At 41.2% G+C, this 24667-nt stretch overlaps 1 protein-coding gene across 1 annotated transcript in view; it reads right to left on the reverse strand.

Annotated features, from left to right (window-relative positions):
• PTPRG (protein tyrosine phosphatase receptor type G) overlaps positions 1-24667 on the reverse strand; it is a 397823-nt gene that overhangs the window by 55065 nt on the left and 318091 nt on the right. Inside the window, exons 10-13 of the mRNA XM_082767913.1 lie at positions 23632-23740; positions 21810-21859; positions 19008-19803; positions 10658-10790 (exon numbers count right to left, since the gene is read on the reverse strand). Coding sequence (XP_082624039.1) covers positions 10658-10790; positions 19008-19803; positions 21810-21859; positions 23632-23740 — 1088 coding nt within the window. The remainder of the gene's footprint in view (positions 1-10657; positions 10791-19007; positions 19804-21809; positions 21860-23631; positions 23741-24667) is intronic.

The raw sequence follows: 24667 nt of genomic DNA on the forward strand, positions 1-24667 counted from the left end.
TGCAACATTTGTAATAGCAGCACAATACGCATCGAGCATCCCAAGGCATTTGTTATCTAAGTTGCATGGGTTGGCACTTCATTTTAAGGAAAGTAAAAATAAAAACCCACCCCTGCTTGTTATTGCTTTACTAGGCTGCTGAATCCTGGTATTTATCCAACCAGTTAAGATTGCTGAACTGATTTAATATTCTTACCCTATAATTTTACACTTAGACCACATCCCGCTGTGAAATAGCTAGTGCTAATGTTAGTCCAAATGCTGCTGTGGGACTTAGGACAGCACAGGGCACTTCAATAGCTGTATTTTATGGTTACAAGGAGAGAGAAAAAATATAATTTATCTGGTTGCTGTGGTTAATTCACAGTTTCACAGCAGAGGTATACTGTTCCCTCTGGGTACATCTACTTGTATTATAGGATATTTCATTCACAGTTCATCTGAGACATTCCTCTAACTCTCAGCCTACCAATTTGTGTGAGAATACTAGACATACCGTACACGATTTAGCATATACATACTAAAAATATTATATAAAACATAGGCATTAGCAACAGATCAATAAGGAACATAAACTAGCAACAAATCAAACAAGGATGGGTTAATAAATTGTTTCTTGCAGCTAAGAAAGGGAACAAAAAATGCACCCAGCCTCTTAAGAAGTATTTCTATTTTTGACTTTTTTTCCCCCAAGTTAATTTCACACAAAGCATGATTGCTAAGACTGGTTTCTCTTTTTTAATAGCTGATCATAATTCTAAAATCCAGAGTTCAAAAGTTTTAAAGTTTCTTATAAAATAGCTTACAATGAACTAAAGCTGAGTAGGAGAAGGCAGCAGTAACATCTTCTGCTGCTGTGCTCATCAAAAACCTGTACTCCTCATGGTGTACTATTTCTCAGCAATTACAAACCACTTCTTAATGGAGCCTAACTTCAACATTTGAATATTTTAAAAATATTGCTTCAAAATTACGCATTGTAAAAATACCGCCTTTAATCCAGTTACTGCACAAATAAAACCTTGCTCTTTTTTTTCAAGACCTCATCACTACAGCAGCACTGGGGAAGGCATTTCCAGAGAAAGTGTCTGGAATTAATCCATTTAATTAGTTCCACGGAAACAAAACAAAGATCAATTGCAGCTGCGCCACAGATTCCTCATTGCCTGACCTCAACTGTCCCTGCCTGCTCCCCTTTGCTCTCTCCCCAGAGGAAGGTATTTCTGCAAATATTGGGGAAATGCTGCCACACATCTACACAAAGCAGTGAGGAGTGTGTCAATAGCAGTTTTCCATCCTGCTGCCAAGACCTTATCCTCTTTAGCAAATTAGCATACCCTAAATGTCTCAGCTCTTATGGGACATGCTTCATAGCAAATTAAAGATTAAAATAAAAACTTTTTTGTTGTTGTTTCATTGTTTTCAAGGTCACCAACATGATATTTTGAATTCTAGTCTTCCACAACCGAAGCACATATTTTGCTGTTATTTGACTTATGATTGCATGCTTGACATTATCTTTTTAAAAAAGAGGTGATGCAGATCGGGGCTCCCACTGAGTTTGTAAAAGTGTCTGCAGAAAAGACATTCACACAACTGACCCGCACGGTACAAACATCCCAGGAGCTGTGGAACAAGCATTGTTTCAACTAAGAGCTCTCATTTAAATGCACTGTTAAAAATAACCACAATCCAGCAGGCACCAGGACTGCCTGGGCTGGGACGGGTGATTTGTGCGAGGCTTCATAGCTCTGAGAATTTAGCTCTTTAAGCCATCGCAGTTCCCTGTCTGCTCTGCAAGAAAATACTTTCCCATAACGAGCTCTCTGTGGATGGCTTGATTCAGCCACCCTAGGTGCTTGCTCGCAGGGTCCTTTCCCTTGACACGAGGGATGGCCTCATGCTGGCACTTGCTGCTGCTAATGGCAGTATTGACACGTGCAATACAGATGGATGCCTCGGATAACACCCAACAGGGGTAACAAACCTCAGCTAGGCTCACCCCTGCTCTTCTTTTTCCAATCTTCCTATCATTGTTGTACTCTTAATTCTTCCCTAATTTTAGGCCCTCTGCTGCAGGAGAACAGATGGAATCAAACTCCAAACAGATTTTTTTCCACCAACCTGCAGTCTCCTGACACAGCTGTCCTCTGCAAGCTGCCTGTGCCATTTCTTTCCTGCCTGTCTGTATTTTCCTCTCCCTCCCCAAAGCTACGGTCTCTTCCTCTGTCCTTACCCCACTGCTTAGATGTGCTTTTTTACTGGCTTCACATTACTCACTTTAAACATGATGCATTTGAACGGCGTCTTCTAAACACTTTTTCAGCCTTCTGGTCTGTGATTCACAGGACGTTTATCACACTACTTCATTCCTCCTCTTCTTCTGTACTTGCATGTGTGCCTTAAAGCCTGCACGGCAGCGCTGTGGAGAACGAGCCTCTGAGCTCCCATGCAGGATCGATGACTCCTGTGCTGCGCCTGACAAATGGCTGCTTAACCTTTTTTTGGAACGTAGAAATGATGGAAATTCTGGAGTCCACTGCTTTATTGTCTTTCCCATCATAAAGCTTTTTCTAATGTCAGACCTAAATTCCTCCCTTGCTTCAATTTAAACCTAAGACTCCTCATCCTAAGCACAATGGATGCAGAAGATCATTTATTCCTTGCAGATCCCTTTCATGTACACAGGAACACTTGCATCCCCTCTCAGCTAACAGTCCTGCCTGCCCGTATGGTCTGACCAGCTTCCTCAAAGAAAAGGTGAATCTTGTGGGATATACCTCACCTCTCACAGCCACAGTCCTCTTTACACGTGGAGATACACCAGCCTGCTGTAGATCTGGTTTGCTTTTCATTTACAAGGCAGCTGAGAGAAGAACGCTGCTTCATGAAATTCAGATGAAGGCTGGCCATGCGTGACATAGGAAGAAGCTGGCTTCAGACACCTGGCAAGAAGTAACTCATTATTGCACTTTTTGTGCTCTTGAGAACCCGTTTAAGGTGATGCAGGTTCTACAGTTATGTGGACTCAAATTTATGAGGGCAAGGCCTGATTTAACCGATAGCAGTTATTCAGAGTCACTCTATTAATATCAGTGGTGCTATTCAGATTTAAACCTGAAGCAAGATCTAGACTGTGCTGTTTCCTCGAAATGGGACATCCCTGGGTCAAAATATGCTCATTAATTTTTGATGTTGCTCCTTATGTTGTACAATGAGGATTAGAAACTCTCTTTTCTGAGTTTTGTAGATATCATTACAGTTCTAGAAATCACCACTGACATGCATTTCACTTCTTTTAACTTCCCTCTGACTTCTTTTCTTTCTCCTTTCTTAAGACAACAATTGTTTGTTTGCAAAGCAGCAGCTCGCTACCGACCTCACCAGGGAGGAATCCAAAATCCTGCAGTGTTTTGCTTTGCAAGAAAAAGTGAAACTAGTGTTAATTAAAGAAGAGTAAAAGTAACAGGCATATAATTAGATAACATGCCCCCTTCCACAATCTAGCTCTTAACAGATCATCCAGCATGCTTAAAAAGCAACTTTCCATCTGCAAATCTGTCTCTCTCTCTTTTTTGTCTAATGAGCATGAGTTAGTCTGTTCAAAAGCCCAAATGGGCATCTCAGGGCCAATTCAGCAGCAGGGGGTCCGTTACTATAACAACTGACAACTCCTGTGATTTCTGAAAGGCCTCAAGTAGCCGTTTGGGAAACGGGTACTGAGGAAGAGGCTGTGAAGGCCGGGTGGTGCGGGACGTGGTGTCGAGGCCTCCCCTCTGCTCGCCCACGTTGGCCCTGCCTGCGCAGAGTAGGCCCCAGCACCCCACCACCCTGACAGGGACGCTGGGCCAGATCCTTCCCAGTTCCCAATGAAAGGAGAGGATAAAACCCCCCAGGCCCACGAGGGGAGGAAGAGCAGCACCGCACTATGCTTTGGCATTTGCGTTTCTCCTCATGGGCTCTCCCCCCTCGCAGCACGTCACCAGATGAGAGCGGGGATGCAGTCGGAGAATTTTTCCCATCGATTTTCCCCGACAAGCGCTCAAAGAATGGTGCCAACAGCTAGAACAAGCAATGAGCGGCTGCCCTGAGCTTCAGGCTGGAAAGCAAGCTGCCTGCCGCCAGCACAAAGGCTGAGCTCGGTTCCCCGCGTGGGATAAGAGGGAGATGATCACAGGCCTGCTCCCCTTTAATGAAAACGAGCAGTGCTTTGAGATACAGCACACAAAAGGGCTCGCTGTTTCAGTACCTTCACCTCCAGCACTGGCAAAATCAAACACAGCCTGGGTCTTCTGCCATAGAGGCTGGAGCGCTTTCCCTGCATTGCCTAGGTTGAGGCAGGGAGATCAGAGGGCTCTGAACCCAGGCCGGGCTGCACGCTGCTTGCTGGGCAGTGATCCCTCTGACGCTGCTTTCCTTCACACAAAGCTACGTGCAGCCAACTCCAGAGCAAAACGCAGGCACGTCCTGCTCGGCGTGAGCAGGGCACGGCTGGTTACTGAACCTCCGAACTGGGATGGTCACAGGGAGAGGTTTCAGGCACACAGCTCACCTCCGTGTTTCTCCTCATCTGCCTGTAGTGCTGCCCGTCTCCCAGCTCAGGAAATCTCTCCCCTTGGTTAACTCTCCCCGCTGCCTGTGACAACACGGGTTGCACCCTGGGGCACGGCTGTCCTCAAGCCAAGAGGACATGGTCCTCTGGCACCACTGGGGCAGTGTCAGTACGAGCATCCCCATCCTTCCTGCTCCTTCCTGCCTCTTGCTGGTCCCTTGGTCATGCAACTCTCTCTGGTTACTGCATGAAGCAGACCGGGAGTTAATCTAGTTTAAATCAGGGCATGAAAGACCCCCTCTTTTTTAAAACAAAAATGGTAAAAACAAAACCAAAAAAAACCAACACATGGATTATTTCTCAATCCAGCTCATCACGTGGTTGTACAAACATTTGCTTTGGTATCACAGAGGGCAGTGCAAGGGCAGGAACAGAGGAGGGTGCTTGATTCACTGCTGCTGAAATAAATACACTAGCAACTGCACCCAAGTCATTCTTAAAATCAGCACAGAGACTCTCAGAAAGTGTTACCTAACATCCTCTAAGAGTGAGAAAGCGAGCAGAATCACAAGTATTTCAGAGTAAGCTGAAAGCAGCTTTTATCATTGTAAGCAAGCAATTTTACAAAGGTCTGTAAATTTGCAATGTTCCTTTTTCAATCAGTACAGTAGATGAACAACACACTGTGTACTCATAAAATAAAATCTAAAGATAGGTTCAAATAACAATTTCAGCACTTTTTACAACCTCCTACAGGCAGAAGTTCACATTTTTTTCCCAATGAAGTTTTAACACTCTTAGCTATGCGGCAGCACAAGTTACCCTGAATTTAGCACCAAATGGCGTTTTACCAAGGCATGGTTATTAGACATGATAACTACAACTGTCCTTGGTCCTGTGCTGCAGCTTATAGTTCTAAATTGCAAACTGATTTACAAATACAGCTAACTGACCTTCTGTGGTGCTATTTCACCAGTGACTGAGTTCAGGTGCTGAAATATTGAACACCTGAGCTTGCTCCCAGTGAGGTCTTTGCCACCGAGTTCAACAACAATGCAGCCAAACAGTAAGTAACTTGGCCCCAGGTCACACAGAAAATCAATGACAGTCAGAAAAAGAACCCACATCTCCTGGTGCTCAGTGTCATTTCTTCTGCACAGAAAGGCACTGCTGAAGAAGCGTGAGGCTCTGTCACAGGACCTGTTCCAGGGCCTCTGTTCAATTCAGCAGGATGCTTCCCAGAACCTAAGAAAACTCTTCTTTTAAATTCTGTACAGTTTTGCCTAAGGAAATTTAAAGGCCTCTTTTTCCCAAGCTGTCTCATATACACACATGACTATAAACAAGCAATGTAAGCTTGCTTGCTCTTTGAAAGGCAGCAGCTGTGTTGTTCCAAAAATCCCTCCTGAATGTAAACATATTAGCACTGTATAAACAGCTTGATTTAATAAGAAATGCAATACAACATTCCTGCTTTGTCTTTGGGATCACAATGTTGATAGTGGCAATAATTCAGAGGTGAATTATGGTATCTGCAGAAAAGAAAGAAACAGAAAACTCTCCAGCTATAGTTGTGAATTAATTTCTTCCTCTTAGCTGAAAATGAGAAATGACTATAATTTAGTTCCCATTTAAAAGTTGCTGTTGGCTAAACTCTAAAATCTTAATTGCTTCTTAATATTCTCTGCTTATTTCCCCCTTTGAAACCATGGTCTATGGTATTGTAGTATTTATATTAAAAATCAGAATGGAAAACAATCAGGGGAAGGTCACCAGTCACTCCTGAAACTCCTTTCTTTTTTTCTAAAGTGACAGAACGTAACATGCATCTTAGTATTTTAGCTGATTTCCCAACCCTATTCACATTCCTGCACCTCTGTGAGAAAGAAAGTGCCACTGACCCTGGGTATCCCTTACAGTGTCAATACTCAGGACTTCTTCAAGTCGTGACAGGAATACAGTGAATGTTTCCAGGCATAGTATGGCTCAGCATGCTGTAGGAACTTGCCTTGTTGCAAAAAAAAATGAAGTCACACACAATCCCTAAATAGTTTGGAGGTCACTGCCAACACACGCTGCAATTCTCAAAGCTTGTAGAAAAGGTTTTGAGAGTAACAGTGGCAAAGATGGCAGAAAATCCAAGTCAAAATTTAAACTGACCTTGAAGAACTGCAGAAGGATCTCATGATACTGAGTCTGGGCATAAAATCACAGATGCAAAACAAATGCCCAGAAACACAAAAATAATGTGCTTGGGAAACTGCAGCTTACGATGCACACGCTTGAACGGGCTCTAGATGAGCTGGTAGTGCTCCAACAAAGATCATAAAATCGGAGTGAACAGTTCTCTGAAACACGCAGTGGTTGTCCAAACAGAACCCAATTTCAGGAACTAGTACGAATGGAATGAAAGCAGAAAAAAGAAATACCATTGTGCCACTGCAGAAGTGAATGCTGTATGTTGAGTACTACATGGATCTGGCCTCCTCATATTTTCTACCTGCTAAGACTCTTAATTCTTTGCACTACAAGAAAACAGTTTCAGGTGCTAGAACTGGGAGCAGCAGCTTCCTTCATCATGCCCATGACAGCTCAAGGACCAGCCAGGCCAGCTTTTCTGTAAGAGGAATCAAAGATGCACAGAAGCAAACTGTTGAACCACAGCCTGCCTGCTGCGAAGCCAAACTCCCATCCAGCCCCAGTGCACCTCCCTGGCTCCTGGTCATCCCGTGGTGCTGCTCTCTTCATTGTCCTGGGGTAAGAGGCAGGGCAATCTCTGCAGCTTCATTATGCTGACCTAGTTTATTTTCCATTCTACCAACTTAAAATCACATAGCCCTCTTTGCACAGTGGTGCCATTAAAAGTACTGAATTCAGGAAACTTTAGTAGAAAGGTAATTCAGAGCGGCTGCTTGCCTCTAAGTTCCCATCCCTTTTCATTACTGAGATGGCCATTGTGCTAAAAAGAAGGAAGTGACCCTTTCTCTTCAACATCAATCATATTCTTTCACCATTTGTCCAGGATCCACATGGAAAAGGAACTGAGAACAGCAAATTACCTCTGCAAATAAGGGAGTCTTGTTCAGAAATGGGACAAATCATTCCCAAATATATTAAATTACAAGAAGTCTCTCATGAACACAGCGTGGAAGTTCCACAGATATAGGGAAAGCTTCATCAAACAGTGACTGCTCCCTTTCACTCACCTTTTCACATAAAGGGAACAAAAAACAAAGCTTCTTTCCAACAAGACATCATCACAAAACTTACTTCAGTTCTGTATCACAGAATGAGATACAAAGGAGCAGAACAGAGATAAACGTTTTGCCAAGCCTTCCTAAGCAACCCCTTAACTCCTTATTTTGGTCCCTGGATAACAGGGCACTGATGCAATGCAAAGAAGCAGAAGGCTTTGCTCTGCTTCATTGTTCTACTTATGTCACCTCTGTTCTCCAATCTTCTTATTCCCACTAATACTCAAAAATGAAAAAGGGAAAATATCATTTGTTTTTCCCTTAAAATGTATTGCCAAAAGGTAACCATGTCTCTTCTGCATTTTCTAGTTCTCTGGGTTGTATTTTGTAATGCTTTTTCTCACACCAGAACAAAGAACTGCTGTGCAAGAGAAGACCCCTTGGTCCAGCATGCCTGTCCCCTTGAGGGTTATCCTTTCATAGTAAGTGTTTCTCTGCTGTGCACTTCAATACCATGTTTCCCTTACTGAAAAATCTGTCTCAAACTCATTTTCATGCCATTTGCTTTGATGGTGTTAATTAGCAAATTATTCCATATGTTGCCTATTACATTTTAAGCTAAGTATTTCGTCCTGAAAATCCAGATCACTGTTCCTTTCAAACTTGTAAATTAGACTCTGAGGTGTTTGAGGTTCTGTTTTTTCCTTTCTTTGAAGCACTTACAAAGATAAACATTTTATTTTTCCTAAAGAATGGTAATCACACTGAAAAGGGCACACAAAATGTTGTGTTACCACTTCAGTGACATGGCCTGCACAACATGAAATGTTACTGGGGATAATTTGTGTTCTAGTTCCTTGCTGATTTATTCTAAAACACGCATTTACTTCTTTTGTACTTGTTCTCTATTTGTTAAAAAATATCCTCAGAATTATGAAGCTAGGAACAGGAGCTTATTTTGAATTGAGAACATGTGCCTTCAAGTTTGCTTATTGTTCTCCAATTTGTTGCTTCGTGTTTATCCAAAACTTTTGACTGTGATGTGACATACCCTTCCATGTCTATATTAATTTTAAATTTCTATATTTTTTTTAGCATCAATTATACACAATAAATTGATCCACTACTGTCAAGTGTATTAACATATTACGTGTTCATAATTCTACCAAAGCTATTGATGAATGTTAACTACTCATGCAAATTCTGGAGAGCAGATAAAAAACAATTGCTGCAACAAAAATGTTTTGTTATGCAAAACAACAAACTACATTACTGGAAAAATAATTTGGTTTCAGTTAAAGCTTTAGTTCACTTCCTTGATTTATGTGCCTGTTTGTTATTGCTAAGCAAATAAAAAAGTCATGAGGTAGATGGTTTGGAATTTGAAAGATAAAAGGCGTTTAAGTAACGTATCTTAATTTGAGACTTAACTGATATTATGATCTATAAAAAAACAGTATTTACCAAAAATTAGTCTCTATCAATTGGCAACTAAGCTAGTACTTTCCAACTTTAATATTCTCTCAAGAAGAGTACTGATACTAAATTTGCAAGTATTTCTCTCCATGCACTGCAGAATCACAGAATGGTTAAGGGTGGAAGGGACCTCTGAACATCATCTAATCCAACCCTCCTGCCAAGCAGGATCAACAATGAGAGGTACCAACACTCTTCTTGGTAACTGCTGTTAGCATTTGATTTCTAAACCCCTCCTCCTTAGAAGAGCATTTTCTATCAATGCAAGATAAATTCTACAAGCCCTTTATTATAGTGCTTCAGGATACATACACCATATACTTCAAGGGCTTGTCTGGTGTGAATATGACCAAGCTTAGTTCTTCAAATGAAAAAAAATGAGAGAGATTTTTGAAAAGCGGTATACTGAAGGATGACATACTAAATTGGGATGTTCAGAACCTTTGCAACTTTAGCATTTGTGCACATATCACTGCTATTTTATTCACTGTTTTACTGTGATCACGTTAATTACTTGCAACTGTTAATAGAAATGAATTTCACAAGAATATTGTCATCTACTTGTTAATATACTTTAGAATGTTTCCAGTCTCAACAATTTGGCCAATTAACTGTCAGTAAAATGGGTGCATTGAAAAACAGATCGGTATTTTTTTAATTGATTCTGCAGATATAATGATCAATAGACTGCTATTTCTCACCAAGGCTACTTTTCTGTGTCCCATCTAAGCAGATTTTGAAATAATTCCAAAATGCCTTGTATAAGGTTAATGCCTGGCTAACTTTCACTACAAGAAAAATGAAGTATCTTAGAGTTCTGGTTCTGGCATAAGAAGGCACCACAGGTTCTGTTTTACTCTAAATCACCCAGAGTTGTATTTGTTGATGCTAAACCTAATTTCCACCACTGAGCCTGGTTGGTGTAAAGGATGCTATCTCTTTTTAAGAAGCAATCTTTACTTGCAAGATCTTGCAGTCTGTACTTGTGAATGCTTCACCAGTGCTAAGGAGCTCCTACACAGAGCATTGCTATGTAACGTGCAACAACTTTATCTCGCTTTTGAAGAAGTGAAGTCAAAGGAAAAGAATGAATGCCTTAAGATCACACAAAGTCAGTGGCAAAGTCACACATGGAAGCTAGCACAGTCTCACTAGGCTTTTAATAGCTATCTAAAATGAACTAATTGTGAAAATATTTGTTGACATTACAGCTGGTTCTACCACTGCTACTAGTAACTTCATGACACAAAAATTTAATATTTGAGATGGCTGAATAGTTAACCAACAGAGCTGTTTTAGCATCTGGAGAGATATCTAATGCATCTATCACCACAACATCCAATAAAATAAAAAACATGGGGCCACATCAAAAAATACCATCCAAAATGTGTTTTAAATCATGATCAGTTTCCCCATCTAAAGAAAACAGGCTCACCTCCAGTAGACAAGCACAGCAACGAGAAGAATGAGGCACACGAAGGTCAGTGCTGAGACCACAATAAGTGGGATGATCCATTCCATTTTACCAGGAGAAGGTCTCGTGGCCATGCTGGAGCTGTTCTTGTCAGCTGTGTATTAAACACATAATAAAGAGAATCATTAAGTGTAAACAGAGTTACTGTATGGAAACATGTATAAGCAAAACAAATAGCTTGTGCATTTTACATGATATGAGCAAACACTCAGAACAAAGATCTTCTAATTGCAGGGTGGGATTCCATTTGTCTGTAGTCTGAAACATTAGAGCACAAAAGTATGGTGTTTATTGCCTCATATGGCTTGGATTTTACTGCTGCCTGTAATTACAGTCTCATGCACAATTTTAGGACTCTATCACTCAAGCACCTATTATCAGATGTGGAGGACCCTGCCGAGTCATTCCACCACAGCAACAAAGTAAATGTTTTGCTCCATCATCAGTGTTTGCAGGTAAATGCACCCTGTTTCTCAACACTGCAGGGCAGCTCTGTTTGCAAAGCTCAGCATAATACTTTGCTTCAGAAATAAATTTCTTGGTAACTATCTTCAAATAAAAAATCCTCAACATGCTGGGTGTCATGTCACATCATTTGCTGAATTGTCACAATCTGGTGAGTTACTGCATACGAAAGCACTTTTTAGCATATGGATTGTCAAGATGGATGGATGAATGAATGGATAGTATGTGTTGTAACTGACAGAAGAAATTGTTATGTGGCAGCTTTTGAACAAAATTTAAGTTGGTCAATATATGAGAGCCAGCCGAGAAACTCCATTTTCACTTTTTGCATGACTCTAACACCATGCCAAAATTACTGTATCATATGTAAGATAAATATCTAGGAGTTCTTCAGGTACTGGAGCTAGTAAGAATAGACCCTATGCCTACACTGTATGTCAAAAAAACAACAAAACTGTGTAAATTCGAGTAGACTTGACCAGGGATTTTAGATAAGATTTTCAAGTAATCCTGTTTGGACTCAAAGATCCCTGTGAGTCCCTTCCAACTTGGAATAGTCTATGATTCTGGTAACATGATAGTCAGAATTGAATTATAAATTAAGAAGTAATTAAAAAAAAATTATAAATCAGAAATACATAAGTGGATTCTGTATTTCATTCATGTTTCCTAAAAACAGAGAGTAATTGATTAATACCTGTCAACAGGACTTAATGGGAAAGGATTAGTGTAAACAGCTTCTGATTTGAACGAGGACTGAAACATACTTGAATTCTACATATTAGACCATCAGGTCCTTCCTTACCAATGTGCTTCCTTGCCCTCGTTCGCTATTGTATTATCATATCTTCTGAAACTGCTGCAAATCCTACCAGAAGAACATAATTGCCTTTTCACCGTAGGCAGGCAAAACACAGATAATTGGAAGTCACCAGATGTCACATAATATGAAGTCATACTCTATTTTAATAGCATTTAGATTATATTCCTCCATAGGCAGGAGTAAAATTCAACTAACATGGAAGTAAAGGTTAATTGTAAATGCTTTTGCCTGACTGCTGAAAACAGAGCAAGGCTGCAGGCTGCTGCAAGCCCAGCAAGAAATCTTTCTAGTTTTAAGAACTAGGCTGATGGAGGTAATGCCCTTTAGCAAGCAACCTAAATGAGGTGCTAATCAGAGGGATGTTTGGTGGAAGTGAACGTGCACGGAGTGTAGAACTGATCAAAAGAGAGATGAATAGCCACTGGTCTCCAACTTCAGTAAGAACGGCTACTGAGGTTACCAACAGAACCACCCTGCAGAACAGGCACACGACGTACTTAGAGCACGTGGTGAGTGTTAGTCTTCACAGCATACTAATAATATGCTACATACCATTTTCAAGACAGGTTTTTGATTTCCCTGACCAGCAAAGAGTAAGGAAAAGAACAACCCGACAATTAGAGTAAAGGCTTATTCTCTGTATTTACAAAACCTGCAGGAATCATAAGCCTTGAGGCATTGGTTTTTATCAGTGCATTTCAAATCATTTATTATCGTGAAAAAATTAAGTCTGGGAGGTGTTGCTAATCAGAATGGCAAAAAAAAAGACAAAGTAAAAAGCATGCAATGTAATAAATCTTAGTAAGGAGCCAAATGATCCTACCACTTTACATCTATATGGGTATTACTTCATTTCACACCAAGGACAATATTCTATTCAGTTTTACCTCCACATATTTCAACACAAAAACGTATGTTTTTGTTTGCATGGAAAGAAAATTAAATTCCATTGTAAGCACAGCATGGGCTGGAGTCCCAATGCACGCTATTAAATTCTGCAATGCTCATGACGCTCCTCTTACTCAGTCTACTGTGGAGAACACACTTATCTGACCCTGCCAACTCTGTATACCACAGATGTGAGGATCAGTAAGCGCTCAGTATGCTGAGTGCCAGAATTGCAAATGCCATTCCTGCATGCTGACGGCTGGCCCCAGCTTCCAGTTGGGAATGTCCAAGCAGTGATGTACTGAAGAAAAACATAAACCATTCCTGTACTGTCTTTGAAGAGAAAGTCTTAGGTGTTTTCCACTGCTGAAGTAAAGTGTTGAGAGAGGTTAAACAAACCAACACCAATAAAAGTTGCTCTAAGAATGACAGCTGGGGCCAGAAGCACAGCAGTACAGCTGGAGTGCTGGCAGGTGTCTCTTGAGTGTCATTGCAAAAGAGCCTAAAAAAAGCACACTGGGTAACATGGAAAAAAATTGAAGAAAATACGCACACAAAGGACAGATCTGGGCCCTTATATTTTCCTATTTTTCTCACAACTAAATACCATACAGTAAAAAATGCTCTGCTTTTTACTCTTTCTTTACTAAACTAAGAATGTTGAGGCATGGTAGCACCAACAGCATATCCTTGTAACTGTGCCCATGTAACTACTTCAGGGGAAAAAAAAAAAAAAAAAAAAAAGCTTAAAAATGGACCAGGAAACTCCATTTTTTCTAAGAAATGTAAACAGTTTCCAGTGGCATATGCCATCGTTGAATTAATTCAGTTTGCCTTTTACTGGCTTGGAATACATCCCGGTAGGAAGGAATAAAAATTATTACAGCATATCTGTTTCAGGAGGTCCCACATGACACCAGCCCAGCATTGTTAAATCAACTTCTACGTCTATAAAATCTGCCATGCTTGCTTTCCTGTGAACCACCTATTCAGCAGTGCCATCCAGGGCCTGGATGGATGAGGCCCTGGCATGGAGAGTATCAGAGAGCACTGGGCAGCGAGGGGTGCTTTGGCAGTGAAACTCCTGCCCAAAGGTCAAGGCATTCTCCAGTCTGTGAAATGTACTGTTTTTCTAGATATTCTTGCTAATTGGTTACTGAGAATAGAAAAGTGTTTATTTCCCTTAAGTTACACTGCTTGCTATAATAAGCAACCACAGCCTTAATATATAATGGATCTGCCTTTTTCTTTTGAAACTTCCCTTTATCATCCCTTGATATTGCACAAGCAGCCAGCACAAAGTTCTGTTTGTTGTACTGTTGCAGATACCGATAACCACGACAATGCACGTTCTGCACGCCCAAAGAAAACCACTGCAGAATTGTCTCTGCCCTCTGGTCACTTAAAAGAAAGTCACCTGCCCACCCCTCCTTTGAGTAAATAAAACTACAGACTTATATAAAACTATCAGTTAATTATGGAAAATAATATTGGCCATGTCATTCAATTACAAAAAAGCAAAAATGTATGTTCTTTTAAAAACGATCACTTCCACACAAGCTCATATCATTGGATAGCTATTTTCTTCCTATTTCTTTAAAGGCATTTATGCAGCATTCATACTTAGAAGCTGCACACAGCTAAGCATGGCTTTTCACTGCTTTGTAAACGGATGCCAATCATGTTTAAACCTGATGTCGGATAACTGAGATTCATACTGTTTGCACGCATCAATTTTTTTTTTCAGTAATCCAATTCTTTTATACACAAGCCATTTTACTGCTTGCTTCCATAAACTGCCATACAAAATGGCTCATGTGCCACATGAAAATACAGCTTAATAATCCTTGCTGTGTATGGAGAAAGAAAGAATTACACAGATGTTTAATTATCTTAATGAGGTTACCCCCAAAAGGCTTTTGTAACCTCAGACCTGGCAAGGACTCTTCTAAAAACTAAAATTCACTCTGTTAAAAGTATATGCCTGGCATGAAATTTAGCCTGCACATTGTGATCTCTCTACACAGCCCTCTCCATCAGAGGAACTCAAAATAAGTGGGTGGGCACTGAGGATGGGAGGACCCGGATGAAGTTTTGATCAAGGTCCTAACACAGATCTCTGTTCTTAGTCCCGGTTCATGACTCAGGGAGAAGCCCCAACCAGACGTACATTCATTGCTCACAACAGCTCTTTCTTTATATTCTACCAAGTACAAAGGATCTGTTTAACTGTCTGGCACAAAAAACCAGAATTCTGTTGGGTTGTGTCTGTCTAGCCTGATTAAACTGAATCATCCTATTTCCTTTTTTATTACCTTTTTTTTTTTTTTTTTTTTTTTTTGGAGGGAAGGGAGGAGGGGAGAGCATCATTCTAATTGCTGTTTTTCTAATTTTCAGGTTTCAGAGTCATGGACAATGCTGCGCAGCTGCGTGTGTAACAGTTGCAGATCAAAGGTACAATTAGTCTAATGTGGGCAACAAAACAGAGAAAGGGATGATCAGGAAAATGAAAGAGGAGAATGCAAGCAAGCGCTCAGTGACAGAAGAAAATCATTAGCGTTGGCCAATACCACCAGACAAGAAGAGGCCAATGCCATTTGGAAAATAATGACATGGCCTCAGGAGAGGTGTGTGTATGTGTGTGTGAAATAAGCACTAAAAGAAAATGAGCCTTGCCGTACTAATTGGCCTCGCACTTTCCCCGTAATTTCTCATGTGTTCCCTGCTCTCCTCTAATCATCCTCACTCGTGAGTACTTCCCCATTCAGTTATCTCCTTACAACTGCTAATTTGATGCTATATAATTAATTTTACAAGTGTACATTGTTATGAAACAATTTTCTACTCTTTAAAATGATTAAACTTTCTACTCACAAAAACATTTTGGAAACCCTGACAGCTTTTTAAGAACTGATTTCCTGGCCAAAAGATGCATCCAAAAAAGTTTCTGCCCTCTACGGGACACAGTAAGCTCCAGTGGCTTTGTCTCAGCTCAATTTCAGAAGCAAGCTGCACCTTCATTTAACTGTCATGATGCTCAGGAATCTTTTCAGACAATTCTGGCAATATCCTCTTGACTTTGCTAGTTGTTGCCCTGATCTCAGGTTCACCTGGTTGTGGAAAATCTGTAAGTCCTTTTCTCACAGGAAGAAGTCCAGTTTATGCCTGGAGTTTCACTGAACTCAACTGCTTGCGTGAGCTAGGTCTGGTCTGTTTGTATGAATTAGATTTCCATATTACTATGGAAAAAAATTAATCCGAAGAAACCAGTCACAGGCTTCATGGTTGTGTTTGGCTTATGGGCCAATTTCCCAGGTGTGAGCTTTGCTGGCTGGTCTCTTTGGTAACCCAGATCCAGCCTGGGGGAAAGTTCCTCCGTCTATGTTCCTTAGTCTTCTCGCAGGGGTAACAACCCCAAAGGCCAGCCAGGCCTTACTCAGACACATCTAGTGAAATATTTGGGCAAATTCCTAGTAAAGCAGACCTCAGCTATTCATTGCAGTAGCCTGGAGACAAAAAATGTAAAGAAAAGGAGGAAAAACTCACCTGAAGAGACTTTGAAGGACAAGATCCTCACAACTGGTACAGAGGGACTGAGACTCAGAACCTCTGTCCCCAAACCAGTAAGAAGCATCTCCAAATCTTCTCAGAGCTGAGAAGTGTTAGCTTTACGCAACATCTAGGCAAGGAGTTGCCACGCTTGTGAGCAGCCTAGCTTCTCCCCCTTGAAGTCAAGGACAGGGAATGAACCTCTACCTCAGGGAAAGTAGCACAAATGCAGCCTTCTTCTCTGAAGAGCCATTTGCCACCAAGTAGCCCCCTCAGTTCCCTGAAGGATCTGGGAGAGGCTCGTCTGGGAACACGGGGACAAGCTGGGAATGGTAGAGCTTCTTCCCTTCTTGTCAGGTATGTAACTAGAAGTTTAACAAAGATTCAACCAAGGTCAGCTTGGGTGAAACAGATGACTTTTTCTCCTATCTCTTCCCCCAGCTAATGGTGGTTATTTCAGATTTAATTTTCTACACATGGAAGCCAGATGTATAAGATACAAGGATATTCAGAAGTTATTCTCCCCCCATATAAGCATGGAAAAACCTAATTTGAAGAGTCCTTTCAAGACCAATCCATCTTTGTGTGCAGTCTTCAGGTAGGGTCACTTCAAGCCTCCAAGCCTGCAAGTGAGCAGAGCTCTTAAAAGAGCCTGTCTGGTAGGAGGCAAAGCTGTATTGAACCACTTTCAGCAATAGCTCTCTGCATGCTAAAAAGAGACAGAAATCACTACAGACTAAGGGGATACAACCAGCAAGTACTTCTTAGCAATATGAACAATATTTCCCCAACTTTTCATTGATCTTTATCTTCTTCATGGAATAAAAACCAATCTAACAACAATCCCTTTGTCAGGAGCTAAGAAGCATGACCGGCTACCCATCTTTCCTTCGATTTACATTAGGCTGAGAATAAGCCATGAGGGCTTTTGCTAGGGCTTATGTAAGGGATGTCATATTTGGGCCATTCAAGAATCTGGTGCATGAGAAACCAGGAAGCAGAAAGTTAAGACCAACTAAAGACAGCCACACCAGAGGCAGGTTCACCCAGGCAGATCAAACAGTTGGGGTTCAAACCTAAATGGTGCTGAATGCCTACTCTCAGCATTGCAAAGCACAGAGAGGACACGTTCCCTCCTTCTTGCTAAAAGGTTTTTAGGGCAAGTGGCATGTTGAAAGCTGCCTGACAGGCATCTCACACTACACTTAGTGGGAGCACTGGACTTTGAAGAAGATAGCCGGGTGAGGAATAAGAAAAACAGCAGTGTATTTAATATATATATATATCTGCAAAACCTGGTGCAAGTTTCTTGGCTTCTTCATTAATCTGTTCTCTTACAGAACAGTTATGATTCACAGTATTACAGTCAGGTCAGCATTTCTGTAACAAATATTATTCAAGACTGGATTTAGCTTTGTTTTTTTAAATTGGTTCTGAGCTATAACTGAGTGCACAATGTCTGCATTTTTGTGTTTGTAAATGTAGGGAAAAATAAATATTTAAGTTTTTTTTCACAGTATTCTAACTCTAGAACTGCTCTGATGAAAAAACAAAATTAGAAAACCGTCTACAGATTAGCAAAATAAACAGTAAAAAAACAAACAAACAGTAAAAACATGCACTATCTTATAAATGCTGTCATAATATATACAATCACTCAGACAAACTCATTGCCATATCTAAATCCCAGTCCTTACTCTGCAAATAGATCTGTATGAAAGTAGTCCGTTTCTCCTTGCAAATTTTTCCTCATCAATGCGTAGAGCTTCCCAAGCAGGAATACGTGCATGGACCTGGTGCACAGTGAGTTGGGAGCACCAGGGGCATCTCTTTGCATAGGCTTGTGCAGCAAATTCTGACCACACAAGACTTGATGCACAAGATCACCAGGACATGCCTCCAAAGGTTGTACTTGCTGTGCACATACTGTGGAATAGGTACATATATCCAGAGCTGATGTGTACAGGAGCATCATTAATTCTCATCAAGACAAATATAGCAAATCTGTGAGCTCTGCCTGGCTAAATTTTTTTCACAGGGAAAAAAAAGGAGGTAAGCATAGTGCAAAAGGTGCCTGGTCTTAAAAGATCAGAGCACGTAGATTTTGTGGTGACAAATAAACCCCCAACTATCCCGTATTTTGGAGAATGTCTCAAAACCAATCAGGGAGAATCCTGCAGATAAACAAAATTAGCCGATAGCATACAGAGCTTCCCATGAAACACCAGCTCTGCACATCAACCAATCTTCCAAATTAATTTCACAACCATAGTTCACTGCATTTCCCCCCCCTTTTAAAAATAAACAAACAATCAAAAAAAAAAATGCTTCTTGTAGCATTTTCCAAAACATTTTTTTTTCCTCTTCTAGTAAGAAGCACAAGAGGCACGAAACAGTCCTAATAAAATAAAAATACCATTCTTTCCTGTTGCTTTCCCCCAGTAATAATTTGTTGGTTTGGTCCTGTGATGGCCTGTCTATCGTTGAATCCAGGCACCACAAAAATCTATCAAACGGACATCAGTAAGGAATTTGGTTTGTGCAATTTTCCAACAGTCTTATGCTGGTAAAAACAAGGTCACTCACCTGGGTTAATGGTGATGAATTTGTTGTCTGAGGGGTATTCCTCTGGAAACCTGTCATCCTTTGGAAGAGGTTTTCTTGTTGTCTCTGGTCTTCTTGGGATCTTCCCCAGGTAAAGTTCGTTGGTGAATGTTGGCGGCACTTGGGTGGAAGGGAGAGGCTGGGGCTGAGCATCTGCTTCGGTAAAACTCTCCTCAGGGTGTCCAGCCTTGGGGGCAACATTTTGGTTTGGCTCTTCACCCGATATGGTTTTATTTCCTTCCTCCTCAGCAGTCCGGTTGGGGGAAGCCGTGGCCACGCTGGGCTCTGTGGTATTGCGCGCCTCCGCGGCTGCCGTCGCCCTGCTTTTCTCCTTCTTCTCGGCATCCTTTTCATCTTCTTCCTCATGCTCCCTCTCTCCGTCCTCACTTTCACTCTTTTCATCCTTTTCCCCCTCCTCGGCTCCCTCACTGTCCTTCGTCAGCGCCGAGTCCCGCTCTGGCCCTGGGGAGGCGGCGGCAGCGGCCTCGGTGGTCGCTACCACCGGCCGGCCAGCCTGCTTGCTGGGGGCGGCCACTGCAGGGAGGCGGGTGGGCCACACGCTGCTGGGGAAGGAGGAGATGCCACCACCGCTGAAACCCAGCCCCGCCAGCAAGGTGCTGGTCACCACCGAGGCCACGGTGGCCTGGCTGCCGCTGGAGGAAGGCCCCATCCCTGTGGCCATGGACACGAAGGAGAAGGGGAGCCCCGAGGAGGTCCACGTGGAGGAGCCAGAACTGATGGGAGCCATGTCGGCTGAGGAGGCAGGAGAGGCTGTGGGCTTGAGGAGGTCAACGGCAGCAGAGAGGAAGAAAACACAGCAGAGAGCATCAGCAGGGTCCCCTGTATACTAATTGGGATCAATTTTCTTTTACTTTCCCTCCCTTTCTATACAAATGCAATTCTGCTTTTAAAAAAACAAAGACCTAAACCACCTAGATGCAAGGCCAAGCCAGGAACAGCACAAGCAACAGAGCCATGCTATGGCAAACAACGCTGAGAGGAAACTTGTGTTTGCCATTTCTGAACGATCACTATCATCAGAAGCCTCTTCATTGTTATCTTTATTTTACAGACCCACGTCACTGGTGACTTGTGTGTAAAGTTTCCTCTCGGTTTGGAAAAAGATTTAAAGAAGTTTAATGAATTTAGCTGCATTACTCATATCTCTTTAATCCTCAGAATACATAAGTTTAAAAATACAGTATTACATAAGGGCTGTCCCAGAATAAGAGTTGTGCTGCCAACGTGTGCATCCATGGCTGGTGGGTCAGCTCTGACAGGGAACTCTGGCTCTTCCCACATGCATTGTGAGGGCCTTGGACGGTACTATTTTTATTTCCCCAATTTACCTATCAGAACCTTGGCGTATATTTGAAGAACTAGACAAGCAATCCACCTCCTTAAATTACACGTGGAAAAAACACTGAAATTCAGTCAGTTGTCTAAGGCCAAGGAGTAATTCTGTGCAAGAGCCAGGATCAACATTTCTGCTCAAACCATTTTACTATGTTCCCTCTCCATCTTTTCAAAAATGTCTCACATTATTGAATTCATCAACAAGAAGAGCATTAGGTTGGAATGCACGCATCATACAAGGGCACACAAGAGTTAAATAGGTCCTACTAAACCTTGAACAAGACCATAAAATGTCTATGCATTTCTGGAACTGAAATCTCTGCCTTAACGGTATATCTGCATCTCTCTGCAATTCCCAGTTTCAATCAGGCCATGTAGTTGAAATACTGCAGCAAAACAAGAAAGGCTTTCTCATGTTATTTTTGACCAGCTGCAATCACAGAGAAACAGAGATCTCAAAAGAAAACCTGTGCTTTAAAGATTTCAAGCCAAAACTTTAAATAAGCATCGAAACTTTCGGATACTTATCAGCATAAATCCCTAAGGCGTTGTGAGATTTGCTTGTTGCTGGCATGTATGGTCTCAAAGCTGGACTGAGTATTAAAATTTGACAGCAGATTTTATAAGTCTAGAATACCTCTATACATCATTAAACAAACATTAATCATTCAAATTCAAGCTTTGTATGCGTTACTTGCTTACTAGGGAGTATATCAAACTGGAACAGAATAAAACCAGAAGCAACGTACTTATAGCAAATTCAATAGCATGAATTCAGTCCATAAATTTGATTGAACAGTTCAGTGCACTGAATACAAGAATTTTAGGTTACGGATAGTTTAAGTAAGCTTTCAAAACTGAAAGGTGCTTTTCAAAACTGAAAGAATGTATTCCATTTTTACTATAAATGTATCAAGATTTCTGATTCTGGAATACAAAAGCCTTTTTCAGTGACTTGTTAGAGTCTCGGCTGAATTAAAATTAAAACAAAAAGTTTGTTAAGGCTTTATTCACACAGTAGCAGATAACCTTAAAGCACTGGATGAATGAAGATGCTGTGCATGAAGCCTGATTCCTGTCACATAGACTTTTGGCTACATAGTTAATAAATGCAGTTAAATTTATTTACACAGTCATCATTAAGATTACATAATCCCTCTAAATGAGCTCAATAAATAGTTTGGAAGATTTTTTAACACTTGATTCCCCATTGGTTAAGGCTCTCGGAATGTGAAGCAAGAAAGCCAAAATCCTGTCAATATTTTAGGTAGGTTATGAAACCTTCTGTGGCAGGTTTGAACAACCACCTTCCCAGGAAAGCACAGGCCTGCTGCAGATTTACAACATCGTGCTGCCACCTGGTGGGAACGCTGCCCCAAATTACCAATGCCCATCAGCTCACGGCAGTGATTTATGACCACAACTTACCACTCCTGTTTTCACAATTCTGGTCCCCTCGAAAATTCGAGTAGTGTTAGCTGAGAAACAAAGAATAACAGCGTTTCAGCGGATTGGGAAGGGAGTCAGGAATTGACAGCCGTATCAGTATACAATTCTTGCTAAACAAGTGCTGAATTGCTACTATTAAACCTGTCAAGAGGGTGAAGAAATTGAGGCCTGTGAATGAACTGGTAACTAACCAAAGACTTGTCAGGAAAATGTCAGAGAAGACCTGTTGCATGCAATGAAGTCTAAAACGTGTGCTGGTCTCAGTCTGGAGTTAAGGCAACCTTGGTATTACTCATCTAACTTTGCACTTGTGACTGAAGAGAGATTTGTTTGCCTTTATTCAGGCCTGGTAATGCTGATGTTAAGTACACTGCTAGAAAACACATGCTCTCCTTCAAACCCAAGTTGAAAGAAATGTCCTGACTTACACAGGAAGTCAGAGCAGCTGATGATAATAGTTTCTTTCTGTCCTTATGATAATATTATCTTTATCACTATTTATCTGAAGTACAACTATAATCAGACTCTGAAGAATGTTTTGAAAGCTCAAGTAGATGCTATTTTTAGGTTAGATCTTGTGTACAGCCAAATATTTGGAAAATAAATTCTTTATGGGTAGACATGGAAGGAAACGTAACATTTACTTCCACTGCAGATGTGTGTATCATTTCCACTGTTTTGAACACTGGGCTAGAGTTCCCAGACAGTATCTGTCAAAATTGTCAATAAGGATTTACTCCTTTAACTGTAATTAAATAGGCATCGTGCTCAAACTTCAGAGAATCTTTCCATTCTATCATCTGCTTAAAGAGGCCACAATCAGTAATACACAGGCTTCTGACTTCTGCCTGGCACTTCAACTCTATAACACTACGCTGAGATAAGTAACTAAGAAACTGTGAGCTACATGGGAGACAGTGCTTGGATGGGACGTTTCTTGTCTGATCCTTGCTCTCCCTGCAATACTGCTAACACCATGGCACACGCCATGGGCACTGGAATACAACTAAATTGTGTCCACAGTTTGATATATTTCACATGCTAAAGTCTAGAAGCTTAGGATTGAACCCCCATTTTCCAAAAACAAATTTTAAAAAGCCTCTATTATATTTACAGCATCAGACCTAACTAATGTAACTCCTTGCTTCACCTTAAGAATTTGAATTTTTAACTCTCTGCTTCTTTTGTTTTCTGCTATCCATTCCAAGGTTTACACATCTGTAAACTAGAGTGGGATGCAGTGCTCTCAGCAGAGACAAATTTTGCCCTACTTAATAAAAACATTAGGAATAAATTCCCAGGTAGAAGCAAAACTTTAGCCCTTGGGGGGGAAAAATATCCTACCATATCTTGGTTTTATCTCTTATGAACTTAAACTGTTTTGGAAATCAGTGATGTTGTGAGCATGGTAAAATCTCTCCACGTTTGGTTCTCAACATGGGGCTGAACTCTTTTTCCCTTTACATAAAGCAGACACCACAGACTCACATTCTGCTATAGCTGTGCCCCTGATGCATAAACAGTCTTCAATGAATTTGTTTTAGAAAACTAATACCAAGAAAATCTCTGCGTTCTCCTAAAAACTGATGAACCCCTGCCAGCAGAAAGGTGTAGGCAAAGCCTCATCATTGGAAATAGGACTCTAATAAAGTCACTGGTCACAATATGAAGCGAGCATCATCTGCATGCATTCAAACATCATCTGAAATCATTCCACACCATATTGCACTCTGCAAAGAAAATGTTAAACACACACAGAGTCACTTAATGTAAAAATATGTATGCATGTTTGTTTTTTTACCTTGAAAGAGCATAGTCTGGCTAAAGTCACTACGCATTTCATTTCGGCAAACTGCTTGAACTCTGAACAGATAAAGGATGTCAGGTGAGACATGGCTAATGATGGCCTTCTGTTTAAAAAAAATAGATATTATTCAGTTTTTTACCCCCACAGTACTGTCCACGATCAGTTTGAAATATATAAAGCATTGTGCTAACACAGGACATTTGTGCCACGTAAGACAAACTCTTATCTAAATGGAAATTTTCTCTAGTCCCCTGGGAGAAAGCAAGGCAAAGGTCAAACAACTTCCCTGGGATAAAGAAGATGCACCCAGACCCTGTTGACTCTGTCCATGAGAAAGATGTGAACATGTCCCACACCTGCTCTCATGACAGTCTTTGAGAGTCTGCTCTCCTCAGAAATACCTACACCATGAATTATTTGACTTTACAGGAACTGAAACGAGATTTCTGTGGGTAGAGATGCAAGTCCTGAACCTGGTATAAGCCCAGAAAGTCACTGTATGTTCAAACTGACTATTTTGCAACTAACTGGCTCTGGCAATTTGATGCTGGTGGCCTATATAGCACGATTGCTCAGCACCCTGGGCTGGGATGTCCCTCTATACTCTCACACTCAAGACACTGCCTTGCTGCCTTCCAGCTATTCCTTTGTGTTGCCTTAGACCACAATCATGTCAGTTCATGGCTTCAAGCAGACAGCACCAGTAGCTGCGTAGATCACTTGAAATACCCGTGATCTCTTTAGCAAAACACTGTCTAGCTCTGTTTCAAGATGGGACAGCCCAGCTGTCTCTGCCAGAGCACTAAAGGCAAATTCCACTTTCCTTTTAAAAAGAGTTTCTTTCTTCTCTTGCCCATACAGTAGACTAAGCTGTCGTTGCTTTCCTAACCTCCAAGCTCTGCTGCACAGCACAGAGTCTCACTGCAATTTATTTCCAAGCTATCACTCCATCACATCCCCTGCATTTTTAATTATTTCTTTTACTTCAAACAGGACGCTGTCTCTGTGCCCACCTCATTTTTGCTGATTA

This window comes from Aythya marila (genome assembly GCF_965140915.1).
Source record: "Aythya marila genome assembly, chromosome: 10".
NCBI classification, from domain to species: domain Eukaryota; kingdom Metazoa; phylum Chordata; class Aves; order Anseriformes; family Anatidae; genus Aythya; species Aythya marila.